The 16,184-nt window shown below is 49.8% G+C and overlaps 1 protein-coding gene across 1 annotated transcript; it reads right to left on the bottom strand.

Moving 5' to 3' along the window:
- Nucleotides 1-3,127: 3,127 nt before the first annotated feature.
- Nucleotides 3,128-7,043, bottom strand: GDF5 (growth differentiation factor 5). Its single transcript, XM_045833445.1, has 2 exons — nt 6,419-7,043; nt 3,128-4,317 (listed from the first exon to the last, which is right to left on the bottom strand). Exons 1-2 carry the CDS (start codon nt 7,041-7,043, stop codon nt 3,443-3,445), a joined length of 1,500 nt encoding a protein of 499 aa, XP_045689401.1. The 3' UTR covers nt 3,128-3,442.
- Nucleotides 7,044-16,184: the final 9,141 nt, after the last annotated feature.

Below are 16,184 nucleotides of genomic sequence, written 5' to 3'. Positions count from 1 at the left end.
GAATGAATCAATCAGTCAATCAAAGATTGATGGAATGAATGAATATCTCCTCTCCAAACTCTCAAGCCTAGTAACTTTAATATTACTATCCCTCTTCTACAGATAGGGAAACTGAGGCTCAACGAGGTTAAGTAACCTGCCCAAAGTCACTCAGCTGGAAAGTGATGGAATCAAAACTGGACCTGCATCTGTCTGATCTTCAGGCATACGTGCCTCATCCTTCTCCACTCTGTTTCCTCACATCTATGCTCAGACTGGACATGAGAACCGGGTGTGGAGTCAGAGCGCAGTCTGCGCGGCTTCCCAAGGTTGTGTGTTCCAAGCCCCAGAAAAGCTGGTTCTCCTACTCATGGCCCTGGAACACAGGGTGGTGGGAGAGGCCAAGAGAGGGGCATCTCAGCACTGCCCACCTCTCCCCTCCGCCAAGGGCCTCCCACTTTCTCTGCCCTAAACGATCTGCTTAGCTACTTCTCCCCAGGAGCCAACAACACTGTGTGTCCCTGAGGGGATACTTTTAAGATGAGGGAGCCAAGCCCCAGGAGAGTAATTCAACCGCTTGCCAGGATTGGAGTCGGTGGAGTCTGGGGCCCAGGAAAGGAGCAAAGAGGGTACAAAGAACACTGAGCCGTATAGGGGACCTGCAGTTTCCTCTCTGGGTATCGATTTCCTTTTCTGTAAAAACAGAGGGTGATATTCCTTGCCCTGCCTGCTTCATGGGACTGTCTGAGGCACATTAATGACAACAGCTAACATTATTGGGTGCCACCTCTGTGCCAGCTACTGTATTGATTGTATTTCACATCCTCACAGGTAGCCCTATGAAACAGGTATACTGTTTATCCCTCTTCCCCTACTTTTTTTTTTTTTTTACAAATGAGGAAACCAAGATTCGTGGAATTAACTTACTTGCCCAAGTACTCTAAGTGACAGATCTGAAATTTGAAACTGGGCTGGCTTTTGAGCCCTTCAGCGCTGCAAAACCACGGCTGGGAGAGTGTTCTGAACTTAAGGAATGGTCTAAGCCTTGCACCCTTTTGGTACAAGAGTGAACTGTACAAGTGTGCGGCTCGTTGTGAGTGAGCCTGGAGGAGGGTGCTGGTGGAGATGGTTCTCCAAGGAGGCAGTTGAGTAGATCCCATGGTCAGGATGGAAGGGCTCTTCCTACTCACCCCACAATTGTCCGACTGGATCTCCATGGTGTGGGGGTGGGGGGAGGAGAGTGGGGGCGGTATACAGTCTGAGTGCCTCTTTTGTGAAAGAGAGACCCAGCACAGGTTGAAGTGGGAGAGGATGCTCCCTGGGTATCGAGCCAGAGCCACAGCAGTCAATTCAACATGGAAGCTTTTAGCAGGAAGCACACTGAGGCTGAGGCGACATGGAACTCTCCGACGGGGCAAAGGCAGAGAGCAGCTCCAGTTTTGTCAGGCTTTCCAAGAAACTAGGGACATAAGGCCCAGAAAACAAGGGTGTGTAGGAGCCAGCCCCACCTGTGACCCCTCCGCCCCTGCCTCTCTGCCCTTGGGGCTCCAGCCACCCAGTTTCTACACTGCTCACCCTGTGCCCACAGCCCACGGCTTGGCCTCCCTGGCACCTCCCTTCCAGGCTCACTCTCCGCTCACACACACCAGAACTCTGTCTGCCGTGGCAGCTTCTTTGTTTACTTCCAGATTTTGCAGGCCTGCCACCAGCCAAACACAACGAAGCCCAGCCAGGGAGGGAGAGGCTCCAGGCTCAGGCTGCCCCCTGCACGGGGCTCTCGCTTTAGGCCCTGACAACCCAGGCTTTGGGTCGAGAGGGAAGGGACACAAGATCTGCCCATAGCTGGGCAGGGATCCCCACTGTTGACACAGCTTTGGCCAGGAGCCCCGGGAATCAAAGACTCAGCTGGAGAGAGGTGGGGAAAATGGTGAGGCCCCCTGGGTGGGAAGCAGAGGCTTAGGACTCCCTTCTCCTTGTCCTCCCTCTCTCCAGCCAGGCGGACCCTAGTCCTGAGCCCTTAGAACAAGGACTCAGGTGCCCAGGTTTCCCTACCAGAGGGCTGCGCCCTCCTCCCAACAGTTCACGTCTCGTGCTTCCCCTTGAAGACCCTAGTGGGGAAAGGGAAGCGAACATTTAGTTCTGGCAAAGCCCCAAGTAGGAAACATTGTCAGGATGTGCCTGGCATTGGACTGCCTGGGGTTAGTGGGAAGGCTATTTATCTAATATATAATTTTGTATTTATATCGTGTATGATGCAAAAGGGAGGGACTCCTGCTCTGTTTCTGAAGAGGGGGGAGAGCAGGTAGGAAGCGATGGGTGAGCAGTGAGCAGGGAAGGTGCAGAGCAGGAGGGAGCAGCAGGGCCACAGACAAGATCATGTGAGGAACAGGGGTCAGGGGCAACAAGGGGATGCCCCACTAGTGGAGGAAGAGATTTCTGGCAGCCCAGGCTCCCCGGTGAGAGGTAGAGGATCCTTTAAATGGTAGTCAGTTCATTTTATGAGTATGTGGTGGGGGTGGGGTGGGGAGGCAGCAGATACTAGTGAATGAAGTGGGATGATTTTAGAGGAAATGAAATCCCCAACTTCCCTCCCATTTAGGGATCCATTTCAGAGACAACCAGCTCGACTAAGAAGTGCCAAAAAGAAAACCTAACTCTGTTGGCAGGCCCCAGCGGAGCAGACGGAGCTCCAGACCAATGGGCTTTTGGAAGGAGTGGGAATGAGGTTAGAGGTAGCCCTGGCCCTACTTCAGTTTCCAGGACTGGGAGCGGGGACTGGGCCCTGGACACCGGTTTATGCGTGAGGCAACCCACCTCCCCTCCCTGGGTCAGTCATTCTTTGGGGGGTCACTGTGTCCCCTGGAGTGAACAAGAAATCTGCCACAGTTTTAGGCACAGTTTTGCTTTTTATCTCATCAATGTACATTTTAATCTAACAGTCTAACAGCCCCACATTCCTCACCCCTGCCCAAGCCCTCTCCCCCTCTTTTCCCACCCCTGCCCAATAGCATCTCGTCTACCCCAGGGGCAGAAAGTCACCAGGCACCGTGGTGATTCAAGGAGGATGCAGCACCCGAGGCTCTCCCGAGAGGAGCCCTCCCTGGAGAGTCCAGAGTCCAAGGAGGCCCAGGAAAGGAGAGGACCTCGGCTGAGCTGCACTGGAAAACCAGGTCTGTTGGGTCTCAGTCCCATTCAGAGTCTGTCTCCCTGGGCCTGTCCCTGCCAGTCAGAGCAGCAGAAGGGCAGAAATCCTTAGACAGAGGGACTTGCAGATAGAAAGGACCTTTCAGCCCTTGTCCCACTTGCAGAGTGAGCAAGGCTGTTGGAATCCCCTTTCGAGCAGGATGTGTAGATGTTCCCGGCTGCTGCTTCCTGACCCCTGTGTGATCCCACAAACCTCGAGGAGGGGCCCCTGTGCACAGCGTCTTGGGGATGCACCACCAGGAAGACAGGGCCAGAGCTGCTACCTGCAGCCACAAGACTCCACCACCATGTCCTCATACTGCTTATAGACCACGTTGTTGGCGGAGTCAATGAAGAGGATGCTGATGGGACTCAGGCGCGTGGGCACACAGCAGGTAGGCGGCGTGGACTCCGGGTCCATGGAGTTCATCAGGGTCTGGATGACTGCGTGGTTCGTGGGCTCCAGGTGAGAGCGCAAGGGGAACTCACATAGTCCCTCGCAGTGGAAGGCCTCGTACTCCAGGGGTGCGATGATCCAGTCGTCCCAGCCCATGTCCTTGAAATTGACATGCAGCGCCTTTCGGCTGCAGCGGGCCTTGGGGTTCTTGCTGGGCCGCTTGCCCTGGCGGGTGGCCAGTGGAGCCCTCCGTTTTCGCCGCTGGCTGAACAGGTACTCGTACACGGTCTTATCGTCCTGGCCAGAGCGCGCCTTAATCTCGTTAAAGAACAGGTCCCGCTTCTTGGTGCGGCCAAACACCAGGAACAGGGCCTTCTCGTGAACCTGACGGGCAGCCCGGTCAAAGCCCAGGCCGCGGAGGTCCACAGCCCGGCCCCGTTCCCAGGCCTCCAGCTCCAGGCACAGCTGGGCCGAGTTCTTAAAGTTTCGGAAGAGCTTCCAGATGTCAAACACCTCCCAGCCAGATCCGTCCAGGCCTGGCACGGAGCGCACATCCAGCAAGGCTGCCGGCTGCCGGCCGCTGGGGCAGCTGGACAGCTTCAGCTGGGCAGCCCGCCCGCTACTGGGGGCCACTGGCTTGGCTGTGTCCGAGGGCTTCTTCCGCAAGATCCGCAGCTCGGCCCCTAGCAGCCCATCCTTCTCCAGGGCACTGATGTCAAACACGTACCTCTGCTTCCTGACCGCAGGGCCTCGGTCATCTAGAGAGAACACCCAGAAGTCATTCCCCGCAACCTCGTCAAGAAAGCCAGTCACCTCGAGGCCTTGGGGGAGGGCTACAGCTCTCGCCCCCTCCAGAGAGCTTTCTTTAACCTCTTCCCCACTCTGAGAAAAGCCAAGATCCAAACTGCTGACAGCCTTGTCCTACACAGCCAACCGAGTACGGTTGTTTATCTGTAGATGTGGCTGGGGGTGACTGGAGTGATTCTAGGTGTTTGTGTCCATCACTACACATATGAGAGATACACTGGCTTTAGAAGGGCTTTCTACCTACCTCTTTCCTATCTGTGATAGAATGTGGTACCTCATTGGTGAAGTAGGCAGGGTTGGTCATTGTAATTACTCCTGTTCTCCCAGAGCGGGAACCAGAGGTTCCGAGAACTTAGGTGACTCGCTCCAAGTCACCCAGCTCAGAGAAAGCAGAGTTGAAACCCTGGCCTAGAACTTGGCATACCCAATCCGAAGCTGCTTCCACTGCACCTTAAAGAAAATCTCGGGGTTCTCTTTTCACAGCTGAGGCACAGAGAGGGGGCGTGACTCGACTACAGTCACACAGTGAGTTCATGACAAGCCGCTCTGCAATCCAATCTCCCTGCTTCCCAGTCTAATGATTTTGCTGTGCATGTGTCTCACCTGCCGGATGTTGGGGGGGGGGCTGCGTATGAAAGTTTGTGTGCATGACTGGGTTCACATGTGAGTGAGAAAGTGGCATAAATAAATGATGTCATGTGCCTGAATGACTGGGCTTGTGTCAAAATGTAAAGTGTATGTGGTGTGTGTGGGTCTGTGTGAGAAGATTCCATGTATACATATAGGTAAGACAGCATGTGTGCACATAGGTACATGCGTGTGATTCAGAAAGTATACACAAATATAGGGCTGTGCGTATGTAAAAGAAGCTCAGTAGTCTGTCCAATCCGCATGCCCTCTTTCCCAAATACCAATTTGCCATTGGGAAGCATTCATATATAGCTCTAGAAGGTGACTAATTAGGCCTTTAAACTCCCCATCTCCCCCTCTCCAAGCTCCCTTAGTGCTGGGGGGCACAAGGACTTACTTTATGAGCCCCCAAGGGGTCACAGCTTTCCCTGACTGGGCAGGCAGCCAGGCCACCTCCCCCACCTCAGCCAGACCTGCTGCCTCTGTGCCTCCCCCGCCTTCTGTCATTCCCCCACAGGCCAGCTCTAATGAGGAGCCTCTCCCACTCTCTGACCCCTCCCCCACCCTGCCAGCCGAAGTCCTGAGACTCAGAGAACCAGAGCTGCAATCCACCCCAGCAGTCACACTTAGGGAGAAACTGAGGCCCCGAGAGGGGAAGAGCCTTGCTGGGAGGAAAGGCCGAGACAGCAACACCAGGTAGACAGAGAGAGGAACGAGGGGAGCCCTTATTCTCTGGGGTTAATGATAAAAATGACCTGTGTTTGGGACAGGACACAAAGTTTCATATTTGAAGGGCTCTCAGAAATCACCCAGTCCAGCCCCCATATAGCTGTACAGGTGGGGAAACTGACCCTGAAGGGAGGAGGAGCTTTCCCAAGGTCGCACTGTTAAACCCTAGGTCTGTTGTCCACCCCCAAACCCCACATATCTCAATGTCATTCCATGACTCCAGGTGCCTCACTTACTGTCTCCCCCTATCCTGCCTCCTCTGCTCCCTCCCCTGAGGGTAGAGTTGCAGGATGATGGGTGGCTAGAGATTAATTTCTCTCTCTGCCATCTGAGAAAACCTACAAACCGCTGGAGCCTAGAAAGTTTGGCCAGTCCACATAGGAACAGAGCATGGCTCCGTGATCAAGAGTCTTAAAGGCTGGTCCCCAACTCTGCCACCACCTGGCAGCTCTTGTCTCCTCTCTGGGCTTTAGTCATCCTCTCTGCACCTTGCAAGAGCTGGACTTGGTGACCCCAGGTGCCTCCAGTCTGACACGCCAGCACCCTGGGACCTGGCATGTGTGGGATAGTCCCGGACACCACCCCAGGCACACACAGTCTCCCACCAGTGCAGTGTCAGGGCTCGGAAAGGCCCCTCCACGCATGCAGATGCCCCTCCCCCTGAGCCGTACCCCTGCCACCCCGCCCCCTCACCTTGCCCTTTGTCAATAAAGCTGGTGATGGTGTTGGCCAGGCCGGCCTCCAACTTCACGCTGCTGTTTCCTCCCTTTCTGTCAGCATCGGACAGCGTCCTGTACAGCGAGAGCATGTACTCGTGGGGCGTGATGGGGGGCGGGCGGAACGTCTCCTTGGGCTCTCGAGGGGCCCCAGGCTCCCTGGCCTTCTTCAGCAGGAAGGGGCTGGGGACAGCACCTGCCTTTGGGGGTGCCTTGCCCCCAGGAAGCTGTCCTTTGGGGGTCACAGTCCGAGTTGCAGCCTGCCTTGTCTGGGGAGGGTGTCCTGGCTTGGGTTCAGGGCCACCCGATCTGGGGGGCAGCTTTTTGGGTTCATCCTTCTTGGGCTGTGTCAGGCCTCCTGCCTGCCCAGTGCCCCCCTTTGCCCTGGCATTGGTGGCTCCCCCACCATAGCTGTGACCCCCTGGCCTGAACACGTTCCGGGCCAGAGGGGGCCTCTCTTTGGCTTCTGCTTTGGCCAATCCTGGCCTGGCCCCCTGGGGTCTCTGACCCAAGTCAGGAGCCCCCAACACAGTGCAGATAAATTCCAGGTCCAGCCAAGCCAGGTGCCAAAGCAGGAAAGTGAGGGGTTTGGAGAGTCTCATCCTCTGGCCAGCCGCTGAATGACACCAGAGAGAACGGCGGCAGCAGCGGAGGTGCCTCTGGTTTGGCAGGAAAAACCATGAAAGGAGTGGACCCTCAAAAGCAGCGGCAGCAGCAGTAGCAGCAGAAGGAAAGGCTTTCTCCTCAGTCTGAGACTCTTTAAGTCTGCCGGGTGTGTGTTTGTATCCAGTCCCATAGTGGAAATGCTCTCGTATCCAGACGTGCACCGTCTCCAGTCAGCAGCTGAAAATAACTCGTTCTTGAAAGGAGAAAGCCGACCGCCCCCTTTCTCCTGCACAACTGACTGAGGGCTTGAAGGAGGCTTGTATAAGGCTGAGGGATTTTTCCAAGAAGGAAGAATGGCGTAATGCTGCCTGTGTGCTCCAGCTTTTTTTTTTTTTAAGTTTTGAATCCTTTCCAGTGAAAATACTTCACACACACACACACACACACACACACACTCGCCTGCAGGTGCTCAGAAAAATCTTTTACAAACCTGAACTCAGGAATTGGAAACGGAATTTCAACCCAAACCAATTTAATTACTCTCTGATGTCATGCTGTCTAAACTCATTTAAGTGCGATATATTTATGTGAAAAAAAATCACCGCTGCCCTTTCGAGGCCATGGCTCACGGGGGCTCTTGGCACGGAGCCCCGAAGCGTGACTCTAGGCTTAGGGGGCCCCTCGGTCCATGGAGCAGACTCAGGGGTCTTCACCTCCACCTCAGGGGGCAGCCCACCCCACCCTCCTGAGGAGAGATGCTGAGGAATGAGCTCAAGATCTTAAGCCCCAGAAGCATGGGGAGTGTGAGTTTTCAGCTAACTCCTTGGGGTGTTTTTAAAGCAGTTTCAACCCCTGCGTCTAGTCTGGGGCCTGATTTGTTGTTGTGGGGGGGGGGGGCAGCACAGATGGCAGCATTTACCCACAGTTTCTTTTATTTTAATAAACTTGTGGTGACCCAGAGACAGAAAAATATCAGTACCCACTACACCCTTCCCCCAAATGCCACTGACTAAATTCAGATGGTTTCTGCAGGCATTGGAGGGCACTGCCACCCTGGAGCCCACTCCTCGGGTGGAGGTTGGTCCAGGGCGTACCTCCCTACTACCCCAGGAAACACAGACTCTGGGTTTTGTTGGAAAGACTGGTTGAGTTCAGAGGTGGCAGGCCCAGCCTGGGGCAGCAGCGGCCCCTGCAGGAGGCTGGAAAAATGACTTCCCACATCATGTTTTTCTGATAGCTCGAGAAGGCTGAATTCCTGCTGGACTCATGGAGGAAAGTTGTTCCCTTCACCAGGAATACCCTCCTTTCACTCCCACAACTGAAGGAAATTTCTCATTACCCTGAGAGCTTCGTCCTGAAAATTCACCTCCTCTGGGAAGCCTTCCCTGATGCCCAGACAGAGCCAATGACCTCTTCTTGCACATTCCATTACAACACTTGTCACACTAAGAGGTATAGCAACAGGGTAGAAGCAGCAGTCAGGCAGGCTTCCTTCTTAGTCTGAGATTCTTTGAGCCTGCTAATAAAGATCTGTTTGTGCTCTAAGGTCACCAGATTGGTTTTCCAGCACAAGCTGGCTCACAGTAGAAGCTCAGTAAGTGTTTGATGAATGAAAGAGATGAAATTCACAGCTGGGGGTATCCAGGTGCCTGACCAGCCCTTTCATGGTGACGCTCCCAGATCCTTGCTGATCTTCAGAGCACAGCAGCATCACCTGGCCATTCCAGGCTTCACTGGGCGCTCCTAGGTCGGAAACCCAGTAGAACTCCGTCTCCCCATCTCCAAGGACCAATGCACCACCAGCCACTCTTTGGCAAAGCTTTGAGGAAGACCCGAATTTATCACCATCCCTCCAGTTGCCCAGATTCACAACACTGGGCTTCCCTTTTGAATGGTCCCCACTAACGCATCACCTCTGGCGTTCCTCCTCCTCTCTGTCCCCGCTGTCTCACTGTCTCCGTCCTCCTCACCACCTGTCCCACTATAATTCCCATATAACTAGCTTCCTCACCTTTAGGATATCTCTGTTCCAACCCTTTCTCTCTCTCAAACCTACCCAATGAAAAGTGCCTACTCACGTGCCCTCTCCTCCAGGAAGCCTTCCCTCATCTATCAGGAAACACACTCCTGAATTGCTACCGCACATTTTCTGTGCCCCTTTCCGCTTTGGTAGCTCAAAGATTGTGCAGCTCTGCCCGTGCCCCTTGCCTCAAACACAGTTCGTTTCTTCTACTCTGCATACCTTTTTCATGTTTTTTAAAATCATAACTCAATTCCTTAGAACTGTAATAATTTATTTACATATCTGTCTCCCTCATTTGATTATGACTAGACTGTACTGTATTTATCTTTCAATTATTCCCAGTGCTGGGCAAAAGGCCCAGCACATAGCAAACTCTCAGTATGGGTTATATGGATGAATAAATCTCTAACTGGCCTTATATATGAAAACCATAATTTTCTGCTTTAAGATGTGGTTATTCGTGGACATCTCATGCCTTCCCTGCTGGACTCTGAGTTTCTTGAAGGGAAAGATTCTGTCTTACCACCTACTAGGCACTTTGCAAGGTCGACTGAGTGAACAAATGAAGGGATGAACGAATGAAACAACCCTGCACGTGGTTTGACAAAGAGCAAGAGCTTTGGAGACAAGCAGACCCGGTTTTGAATTCCGGTTCTGCCATATGGTATAGCGCACTGTGTGATCTTTGGAAACCCCTGCGCCTCTCGGAAACTCTGAACAAGGACCGTGACAGTACCTACTCACAGGGTTTTTATGGGGATTCAATGAAATGAATCATAAAAAGTGATTAGCCTCGCACCTGGAAAACATTAATAACAGCTACTATTTACCGAGCACGTAGTCTAGTAAACTAGACGTGGGCCTCGATATCCCATTGCATTTTTATCTTATTTATCTTCACAGCCACCCTAAGATGGAGGTATAGATAGTCCCACAGCTCACAGATAAAGAAGCTGACGTTCAGAAAGGTAAAATTACCTTTTGAGCTTAGTTCCCAATTTGACACATTTTTTTACCGAAGAATCCCAACCTGGCCTCTAGAAACACAAGAAGAAGTAAAAGGGTGGGGGGTGGTGCAGTTACGGTGTTCTTGGCTTTCAGTCAAGGTCTCCTTCGATGAGCTGAGGCTTGGGGACATGGAGGACTCTGATCAGGGGCTATTGTTTGAGGACCAGGGGACCCCAGAGTGGGGTGCGAGCAGGGAAAGGGGACTCGGAGCTTACTTAGAAGGCCCTCTCCAGGGAGGAGCCCAGGAGACCGGCCTGGCTCTCACTATAAAGGTGACTAATCACTTCGGTCCCCTCTGGTAATTGCAACCAGATGCTGCTGCTGGCAGCGCTTCAGTCCCAACATGTTTAATTACTGGGACGCAGAGTCCCTCGGTCCCCCATGTCCCCTTACCTCCCCCTCTCCTGTCAGCAATATTAATGTCAAACTCGAGGTAGAGGATGGGAGTCTTGGGAAGCCACCGGCATGGAAATAATCTTTAGTCGCTTCTACCACACAGAGCCTTTAGCTCTCGTACATATTCACCCACCCATGATCTCCTCGGCACTCCACAAACCATTCCCTTAAAGCCGGCGGGTCAGAGTATTCTCATCCCCATTTGGCAGATGAGCAAACAGTAAACTGAACAATAATAATAATCTTTTATTTTCAAGCACTTAGCAATTTTCAAAGTGGTTTTGCACTCACTATACCAACAGACCCTCCCGATGTCCCCTGGAGTCAGCCCAGCACAGCCCAGTGGTGAAGGGCATAGGCTCTGGGATCAGACAACCCAGTTTGTGTCCTGGCTCTGCCACACAATTGGGTGACCTTGGATATCTGTTCATTTATGTACTTAATTATCCGGCAACTATATATTAGGTGACTAACACATGGTAGGTCCCGGGCCCGAGCACTGGATATCTAGCAGTGGACACGACGACCAAGTCTGTGCTCACAGGCTGGTGAAAGAGACAAACAGGCAAACAAATGCATAGTTCCAGAGAATTCTGAGTGTTGTGAAGAAAAATTAAGAAAGGTCAAAGGGAAGTCGATAGGTAAGAATGTCTCTGTGAGGGGATGACATTTGAGCAGAGACTTGGGTATGGTGAGGGAATGAGGCCTACAAGGGTCTGGGGGATAATCCTCCTTCCAGGTGGAAGGAACAACATGTGCAAAGGCCCTGAGGCAGGAGTGGGCTCTGCACAGCTGAGGACCCACAAGGAGCTGGTGCGTCTGAGGCAGAGTGAGCGAGGGGGAGAGTGATAAATGTGGTCAGATGGTGCCAGAACCAGGTCACGTATGGCCTTGCATGCCAGAGAAAGGAAGTTGGGTTTTATTTTCACTGCAGTGAGAAACACAAGGAAGGGCATTAAAAAGGAGACTTGTCTGATTTGTAACATAATGATTAAGAGCTGGGCTACCTGCCTTCAAATTCACCAGCCATCTAATTTCAGACTAATTATTTCATCTCTCCATGCCTCAGTTTCCTCAGGTATAAAATGATAATAATATACGTACTTCACAGAGGTGTTATCATTTGCGTTGTTGTTATTCAAGTTCTCAGAACAGTGACTACATCATAGTAAACACTACATAAATGTTGGCTATTTACTTCCATTTTAAAAATCACTTCTCTGAACCTATTTCCTTAACTCTAAAATGAGGATAAAAATATCTGCTTCACAGACTGGGTGTAAGAGCTAACTATTTTCATGTGTAAAGTTTCTTTCTTTCTTTCTTTCTTTCTTTCTTTCTTTCTTTCTTTCTTTCTTCCTTTCTTCTTTCTACCAGCATATAGTAGGCACTCCATAAATTATAGTTTAAAAATAAAAGTTTCAGTTGTTAATATTGTCCCTGTTTCACAAATGAGGAAATTGGGTCTCAGAGAAGTTAAGGCTAAGTGACTGGTGCAAGTCGGATGTTTTGTTTGTTTGTTTGTTTGTTTGTTTATCTAGAAATGACAGGGTAGGACTTAACCCAGGCACCTAACTCTGAAGTCAGTGCTCTTCCCACAGCAAGAGAGAACTGTCTTTCTTGCTATGATCCTACCTGTTAGGGACTGGCTGGGAGGAAGGCCCAGAATCCCTGACCCTCTACCTGTGTTTCTCCTCCTCTGAAGGGCCTGGGCTGCCTCCATGCAGGGAGCCCAATCCTCCCCCAGCCATTTTCCGCCTTGCGATGTTTTAAATGCTCCAGGAGTTGCCTCTGCTCTCATCCAGGGAGCTCTCAATGGCTCCCCCAGCTGAACTCCTTGGGAACTGCACCTTGCCCAAGCGTGGGACTTCAGTCCTAGGTCAATACATCCCACTTGCCACAGAAAACAGACCTGGAAACCGTGCGTGGGTATATGTGTATCTCTGTTGTGGGTATGGAGTGTGAACAAAGGAACCGTACATTTCTCACTTGTACTCTTTATTTTAAGTATTTTTATTTTTAAATGTTTTTAAAACTTTTAAAAAGTAGTGCTTGTTAGATAGAAAAGTAATGCAAACTCATGAGGAAAAAGTTTCAAACAGTACTAAACAAAACACAGAAGTCTCCATTCCACCCCAGGCCACAGGTCCTTCATTCCTTCCCGGATTTTTTTTAAAGAGATTTTATTTATTTATTGTTTTTAGCGGGGGGGAGGAGAAAGAGAGAGAGAGAAGCATCAATGAGTGGCTGCCTCTTGCATACTCCCTATGGGGCACCTGGACTGCAACCCAGGCATGTGCCCTGACTGGGAGTCAAACTGGTGATCCTTTGATTTGCAGACCAGCACTCAATCCACTGAGCCACACCAGCCAGGGCTTTTAAGAAAGCTTTTTACTGAAATATGTGTACTAGATATACTTTCATTCTAAAATTAAATCACGCCTATTATAAAAAAATTAAACAATAATAAAGTTTATTAGATTAAAACAAAAGGTTCCTTCCTCAATGCTCCCCAACCTCTCTCCGTAGAGGTAACAACTGTTGATAGCAAGGGACCTGGGAACCCTACTGCCATTCTTGAGCTCAGAAACCTCAGATTCTTGCTGCACTCCTTCCACTCTTCCCCCACCCCATCTAACTTGGTCTCCCATTCTGCACACAAGAACCTTTGCAGGGAAGTATTGTAGCTTCCAACTTATAGTTGTAGAATTTGAGGCTCAGGGAGGGAAAGTGGTTGCTCAAGGACACAGGCAAAGCCAGGAATCCAAACCCAGGTGCGTGGGTCCAGCTCCCAGCTTAATGTTCTTTCTGCCATGTTCTTCCACCTGGTTTCTATTCAGAATCTTAGAGTTCAATTGCTGTATCACATGAGAAGGCAGACGGTCTCAGGTTAGAATATAATTTTTGAGGGAGGAAAGAACCTGGTCCTCTCCAGGGTCTCTCCTGCGGGAGCTGTCACTGAGCATCCTTTACCCCCTTGAACGGTGTGCAGATGCCACCTGCTTCAAGCAATGCCAAGTCTGGGTGAGCTGGAGTTCACCCTAGAGGAGTTCACCACCACCAAACCAGTATTACAAGAAATGTTAAAGGGTCTTCTTTAAGAAGAAGAAAACAAGATAAAAAAGATATAAAGTAAAATGGCAATAAATACATATCTATCAACAACTACTTTAAATGCAAATGAATTAAATGCTCCAAGCAAAAGACCTAGGGTGGCTGAATGGATAAGAAAACAAGACCCTTACATATGTTGTCTACCAGAGACTCACTTCAGATCAAAAGACACACACAGACTGAAAGTAAAGGGAGGGAAAATGATATTTCATTAAAATGGAAACAAAAAAATCTGGGGTAACAATACTTACACTGGAAAAAAATAAACTTTAAAACAAAGGCTATAACATACAAAGACAGACCTAGAAATTCCACTTCTGCATATTTATCTGAAGAAACACAAAACACTAAATTAAAAAGACAGATGCACCCTGGCTGGTGTGGCTTAGTGGACTGAGTGCCAGCCTGAGAACCAAAGAGTCATCAGTTCAATTCCTCATCAGGGTACATGTCTGGGTTGTGGGCCAGGTTCCCCAGCAGGGAGTGAGCGAGAGGCAATCACACATCAATGTTTCCTTCTCTTTCTCCCTCCCTATCCCTCTCTAAAAATAAATTTTAAAAATATTTTTTAAAAAGGCATGCACCTATATCACTGTATTAATTATTGCTGTATTATTTACAGTAGCCATGATATGGCAGCAACTTAAGTCCATCAATAGATGAACGGATAAAGAAGTGGTACATTAACACCATGGAACATGACTCAACCATAAAAAAGAATGAAATCTTGCCATCTGCAACAACATGCAGGGACCTGAAGCGTATGGGACTGAGTGAAACAAGCCAGACAGAGAAAGACAAATACCACATGATTTCACTTACATGTGGAATCTAAAGAACAAAATGAACAAGCATAATAGAAACAGACTCAAAGATACAAAGAACATTTTGAAGGTTTCCAAATGGGAGGGGAATTGGGGGGATGAGTGAAAAAGGTGAAGGGGTTAAGAAGTACAAAGTGGTAGTTACAGAATAATCACGGGGGTGTAAAGTACAGCACAGGGAATGCAGTAATAACTATGTATGGTGTCAGATGAGTACTCATTTTATCAGGATGATCACTTCGTAAGTTATACAAATGTCTAATCACTGGGTTGTATACCTGAAACTAATATAATATTATGCTTCAACTGTAATGGAAAAATAAAACATTAGTTTAAGAAAAGAAGAAGAAGAGTGCCCAGAGAAAAATTCCTGGCAGTCTCCAAACATCCCATGCTCTAGCACGCCATATACCTGCACACTCTGAACATTCCCCTTCTGGCTTTGTCTGCTCGGCAGATCTATCCTTCAGCCTCTATGAAGCCAGACACTCCCTCTTGTTAGAATTTACTGCACTGCAAATGTGTGAAATACTTGTTTACTCATCTGCCTCCCATGTGAGTCTATGAACCGAGGCACTAGGCAGGGTCCATGTGTTATTGTTCTTTGCATCTCTCCCAATGTCTAACTCAGCACTTGGCACATGGTAGGTGTTCAATCAATATCTGTTTAATGATAAATGAATGGACTCATGTGGACAGCAGTAAGTTGTCCACAATCTACTACAAGAGACTGTATCATTTGGTGCCCCTGGCTTTGCCTCAGACTGTTAGCTTACAGTGAGAAAGTGGAGAATAGCTGGGGGTTTTCCCCTTAATTTTCCCCCTCTGTCATCTGAGGTTCCCTGTAGTCCCTCAGGGTGTTGACATGGAGAGGAATGTGGGGGAAGGAATGGGAAGTCTTCCTTGAACTAGGATTGTAGTTGCCGTTGTGCTTTCTGGGTCTGGAAGATGTGTATAGCTGTTCCTGCGCATCATCAGAGCATCCTGGGGTGCTTTTAGAGTTGTGCTGAGCTCCTTTTCCTTAATGTTGACATTTCTATTACCAATGGTCACTTTTCTTCTTACTTCTGCGGTCCCTTTACCCCACTAGGAGGTCCTACTGAAGAGGATCCCGAGTGTGCCTATGCAGGCTCTCTTCCCCTTAGTCCACATCTGGCCTACAGAAAACATTCCCTGACAAACTCTGGGAGAGCAGGCCAACCTCAACATAGCAGCAATCTCCTGGGTTCTGCCATCAAAGCAATTGGCATGTTTGTCTCTTGTTGCTAGATTTCCCGGACGGGAGGTAGATCTAGTCACTATGCTCCCCGGCTGCCATGGGGACCGATTTGGCACCTCTCACAATCGTCAAGTTCCTTCCCCCAATCACTCTGTCTTCCCTGAGAAGGGTGGGGACTCGCAGCCAGAAATATCTCCATATAAAGCCTCTATCCTCCACTCTCTTGACCATACAGATAGGGATTTAAGAACTTTAAAACAGATTTTTAGGCTGTTAAAAATATATATGATATTTTAGCATCTCACTTTGAAATTCCACACATATAATTTTAAAAGAAAGAAAATCAATCAGTTCGAGCGGCCACTTTACATGGGGCAGAGGAAACAGCTATAAAAGATGAGCTGGGCTGGGGAGCGGGACCCCTATCACAGCCTTGGGAGAGATATGAAGCTTGTGCCCAGAAATGGGATTTAGAACATAAAGGAAAAAGCCCAGTTCACCCCGATCTGTTATTTCTTCCTCTAATCCAGCCTCCTTTGAGGCCTTCTCCTCA

This window comes from Phyllostomus hastatus, unplaced genomic scaffold (assembly GCF_019186645.2).
Source record: "Phyllostomus hastatus isolate PE091 unplaced genomic scaffold, TTU_PhHast_1.1 phas_contig_17, whole genome shotgun sequence".
Taxonomy (NCBI): Eukaryota; Metazoa; Chordata; class Mammalia; order Chiroptera; family Phyllostomidae; genus Phyllostomus; species Phyllostomus hastatus.
The sequence above is the reverse complement of the archived record's forward strand: the minus strand, read 5'-3'. Positions and strand labels throughout refer to the sequence as shown.